Source organism: Saccostrea cucullata, unplaced genomic scaffold (assembly GCF_032062105.1).
Source record: "Saccostrea cucullata isolate Sc308-1 unplaced genomic scaffold, CSIRO_AGI_Scuc_v1 ctg19313, whole genome shotgun sequence".
Classification (NCBI taxonomy): domain Eukaryota; kingdom Metazoa; phylum Mollusca; class Bivalvia; order Ostreida; family Ostreidae; genus Saccostrea; species Saccostrea cuccullata.
Window position 1 is genome coordinate 1 of NW_026939839.1, and position 5,000 is coordinate 5,000.

At 33.8% G+C, this 5,000-nt stretch overlaps 1 protein-coding gene across 1 annotated transcript in view; it reads left to right on the forward strand.

Annotated features, from left to right (window-relative positions):
• Positions 1 to 209: 209 nt before the first annotated feature.
• LOC134254099 (dolichyl-diphosphooligosaccharide--protein glycosyltransferase subunit dad1-like) overlaps positions 210 to 5,000 on the forward strand; it is a 5,176-nt gene continuing 385 nt past the window's right edge. Inside the window, exons 1-2 of the mRNA XM_062736652.1 lie at positions 210 to 536; positions 4,980 to 5,000. The exon at positions 4,980 to 5,000 is cut by the window's right edge and continues 114 nt beyond it. Of these exons, the coding sequence (XP_062592636.1) occupies positions 287 to 536; positions 4,980 to 5,000 (271 nt within the window). The 5' untranslated portion in view covers positions 210 to 286. The remainder of the gene's footprint in view (positions 537 to 4,979) is intronic.

Consider the following 5,000-nt stretch of genomic DNA (forward strand, 5'->3'; position numbering starts at 1 on the left):
TTTTATATCTAAACATGCTAAAACATCGACTGTTTATGTACAAACGTTTTTATTCTTAGTAAGACAAATTATGTGTAAGCTGCATGTGAATTTCTGAATTTAATCTTTTCATTTTCGGCCAGTCGTTTTAAACCGATCCGTCTACGATGTCAGATGGGTTGTGTAGTACTTAGCGCTTTGTGAAAATTTCCGTTTATATCAGACTTGAGTATTTTCTTACTTTCGATCTGGAACTACTATCATTTTGCCACGTCTGGCTCTTCGCTTTCGAAAAAGCCGGTAGAAAATGAGCAAACGAGGTGATACAAGTGTTGCAAAGTCACTGCAGTCTGACAATTTGGTGACAGTGGTCAAGAAATTTTACGATGAGTACATGACATCCACTTCCAGGAAGCTGAAAATCGTGGATGCCTACCTCGTTTACATTCTTCTGACCGGTGTTGTGCAGTTCGCTTACTGTGCCATCGTTGGAACATTTCCTTTCAATTCATTTCTTTCTGGTTTCATCTCAACTGTTGGTTCCTTTGTTTTAGCTGGTATGATCTTAAAAACATTTCCCCCCATCTTATACTGAAGCCAATTTCAGGTTTGTTCGAATTTCCTCGCCGCGGGAATGCTATTTTTAATACAATACAAAATTTGCCCATTCAGTGTGTAGTATGAAATGAGTTAACATACAGTGAAAATTCATAAATACATATATAAGGAAAAACATGGCTGGAGTGGAAATCGAACCCGTCCCGGGTTCCCTGCATTGCTTGTCAGGTAGTTTAACCACTGAGCTATCCAGATTGATGTCCTCTGTCCACTGCAAATTCCTATAGATACACTTTTGAAAACACACAGTGTGATACAGTCTGTGCACTATGTGCATGACTTTCACACCAGAAACTATACATAGACATCTAGCTCACCTGAGCCAAAGGCTCATATCAGACCCCAAGGGTAGACTGGGGCCACAATGTTCTATGTTCAAAGTTATGCATTGGAATACATTGGAAAAATCTTTCAGGAAGGGATCTTTAAAAATCTCCAGGGGTAGGATGGGAATCACTATGGGCATTCAAAGATTTACAACTCTTATCAGGGGATAAATAACCTGTGTCTCTGGACAGGCCCTCATCACAGTTAGAATACCTCATACCTGCAATTAATATAGCAGAAAATTGCAGATTACCACTGAAACGCTTTGAAGAAAATAAATAGAGTTGCATTTTAAATAACTGTCAAATTAATCCTAACAAACCTTTTAGAAATGGATACACTTCATACCCTTCATACAAAAAGTAATCTGTAAAATGTCTTGTTGATAAGTATGGTAACATACATTGACATTAACCCATACAACAGCTCTCAGTGACAAGCAATTTTTTCTGCAATATCGGCGACATTAATTCCTGTACTAACCAAAGAAAGACATTTTATTGTTTATATTTACATCTGTATGAAAAAAAAAACATTCAAAGTAAAATTTAATATATTAAGTATTTTATTATTAATGAATATGTCATTGAATATAAACTAATGGAACAGCAATTGTTCAAGAAATATGGCCGGTGTAACATTGAATTTTGACGCGGGTTGAAAATTGACCAGGGGGTCATTTTTCAACGTTGAATACTGAGACCAGAGGTGTTGAATTTAGACCCTAATCCGTTGAAAACTGAACCGGGTCGTGGAATTTTGATCATGAAACCGGTTCTAAATTCAACAGCATAAAAACACATATTTATGACTTAGTTTTCACAACTGTAATTTAATCCATAGGAGTCGGGAGGAGGGGGGGGGGCGCTAGGGATGCTTAGCCCCCCTTTTTTGAACAAAGTGAAATTGGTTTAGTCCCCCCTTTCAACAGACACGTTACAGTGTTGTCAAAGAAAGAAGAGTAAGTGTTAGTGCTTGAAAAAAAATTGGATCTTACCCTCCCCCCTCCACCACCCCTTTTCTTTTTGTTCTTGTCATTTTTTTTTCAGATTAAATCTTTTTTTTATTTTTTAATTCCCCCCCCCCCCCCCCCCCCGCACTTTCAATTGGCTTCCGACACGCTAATGTTATCAATACACACTTAATTAAGTAATTCAGTTATATTCTTAGAATAAAATATTAACAAAAATATCTTAGATTTCAGAGTTACATGTAGCTTAAAATCCCAATATTTAGTGTAATATTTATTTTAAAAAATTAAGTACATTGTATAATTATGTAAATCCTGAATTTGTATACATAGTTACATAATCTTACATTACATAATATCCAAATTAATTTAGTTCAGAAATTTGTTTATCTATATTTGCTTTTTGTTAACAACACTTCATTTATTTAAAACTTAAAATTCGTAATATTAGTATTTGGGAAATGGTGAGCGTTTAACGCATGATGCACTGACGTACATTTTAATGCTTATTTAGTTAATGCACAACTTATTATGTCCAAAAGTACTGAATTCTACCTAAAAGTATCCTGAAGTTAATATTAAAGGAAGCTGGAGTTCCTTATCAACACTGTTTTTTCAGTCTTCAGAGACCAATTCTTCCTTCAAAACTTGGAATATTGATGGGTACTAATTGTGCTCCTTTATTGCCCGACCTGTTTTCATACTTCTATGGAGCAGAATTGGAATATATTATTTTAATAAAAAAACTTTACATGACAAGACCAAAACACTTGCTGTGGGGTTCAACTCAACATTTAGATACACTGGTGTCGTATGATCAAGTAACAATAGTTACTTTAGTTCATATGTCGACACAATATATCCCATGCAGTGAGCTTTAAATTAAAGTCACCACTGAATGTGCCACAACTGATTCATGTTTGGAAGTTTTACTGACTATGAAAAATGAAGGCCAACTGAAACTATACTGTATAAGAAAAGAAATGATTTCTTATTCATCTTTTCCAAAGTAAACTTTCCTTATTTGTAAATTAATATTCCGCTATCACCTGTTTATGGTATTGCGGGTAAAACGTTGCATTATTATACTTTTTCGTTATTCTTATTCAATTTTTAGTTCTACTGGTCAGAGACCAGAAGAGCTTAAGCGACAGTAATGTGTCCGGCGTCCGTCTAGCTGTCTGTCTGCCTGTAAACAATTTTTCAAAATGCTACTCCTCCTACAGTTTTGGTCTGATTTCAATATAACTTGGCACACAAGTAGACTACACTAAGGCACATATTCCTATTTATCGGTTTTTGGTTTTGATGAACGGTGTTTCCGTGGTTACTAAATATAGAAATTTCTGTGAAATTCTTTCAAAATGCTACTCCTCGTACAGTTTTGTTCGGATTGATTTTTGACTTTGATGAACATTTTTGCCTTGGCTACTAGAAATAGAAATTTCTGTTACTCTCAAAATGCTAGTCCAAATACAGTTTTAGTCTAATTATAATATAATGTGGCATGCAAGTAGACTACACTAAGAACATAAAGAGACTTAATCAAGGATCATTGTTCTATTTATTGCTGTTGAAAAGTTTCAATTCCCAACTGCTTAAGTACTTTTCTCTTCCTTTGCTATAAGTACAAACCAGTAGAGCTTCAGTCTCAACAGAGACCTCTGGTTTTTTTTCTAAATCATGTCATTTCTGTTCGATAAAATATCATTCCTATTCGATTAGTTGCTATTCTTGTGCGAAATATTTCGCTCGATCAATTTTTAAGCTGAGGCAGGCTACTGACAGATAAGTTTGTTACAGGGATTTCACCAAACTTGTTTAAAGTCAGCATTACTTACATGTTATAGTTGCTATATTGATCTTTTTCACAAATATAACCTATCACTGGATTCATTTTGGCCGATGTGTTTCATTCTAATTTTAAGGCTATTAATTTTTGTAAATTTTTATACTATACTGAATTTGACTAGATAGGATGTTCGGCACATCTGATGAATACATATAGGGCTCACTTTCTAGACACCAGATTTTCAGGATTTTTGCTCTATTCATAATTTTGTAGTTAATCATGGATGTTATGGATTTTAGAAAGTATTGTCAAAAAATAAAGTTGTCATGCTTGAATATAACGGAAATCGAGTACTGATCAAAATGTACATATATACACGGAATGATAGGTTTATTTCTATTATTCTTGAAAGGGGAAAAAATTGAAACCGAAATATAAATAATTATAGAGATACTGATAAATCCTAAAAAAAAAACTTCCTAGTTCGAAAAATGTTCAAACTCTGAGGAGGGGTCAATATTCAACAGGGTCAATTTTCAACTTGTCATCAGGAATAAGAAAAAAAATTATCAAGCTGTTGAAAAATGACCTTGGGTATAAATTCAATGACTTTTGGTCTCAATTTTCAACGGAGAAAAAACACCCCCGGTTCAATATTCAACGTTAAAAAATGAACCCCGGGTCAATTTTTAACACGGGTCAATATTCAACGTTACACCGGCTTAGTGTCTTTTATGCACTGATTAATGGCAATGGTCAGTCTGATTAAAATCAAACCTTCACTAGCTCCTTTTTATTGTTTTATTGCTTCACGTGACAAAACAATAAAAAGCAGCAGCTAGTGAAGGTTTGATTTTAATCAGACTGGGCAATGGTCTTCATAAGAAATAAAAGAAAAAAATATTCTGTGTATATAAATATATAATAATCATAATGTTCTAAGTAACTGTCTACTCCAAATAACTGTTCTGGGATGAGGTACCCTTGTCAGTGTTTTCATGTAGAAGTGGAATACAATAGATGTTTTAAATTTCACTATGTTCACGATTTAAGAATTTTCCACGAACTCTAAACCATCGATTTTGAATATTATTTCACTTCAATTTTAGTTAAAAACAGACAAAGTATCTGAATTCACAGTGAAATTAAAACCACTGTGAAAGGTAACTTTCGAACAAACTGAAATTTTAGACACATGTCTACAGTATTTAATACTGCAGTTCTGTATAGTAAATTACATTAATTGACACAGTATGGCAGTATTTGTAATAAATTTGTATTATTTATTTACAGTTTGTTTGAGGCTGCAGGTCA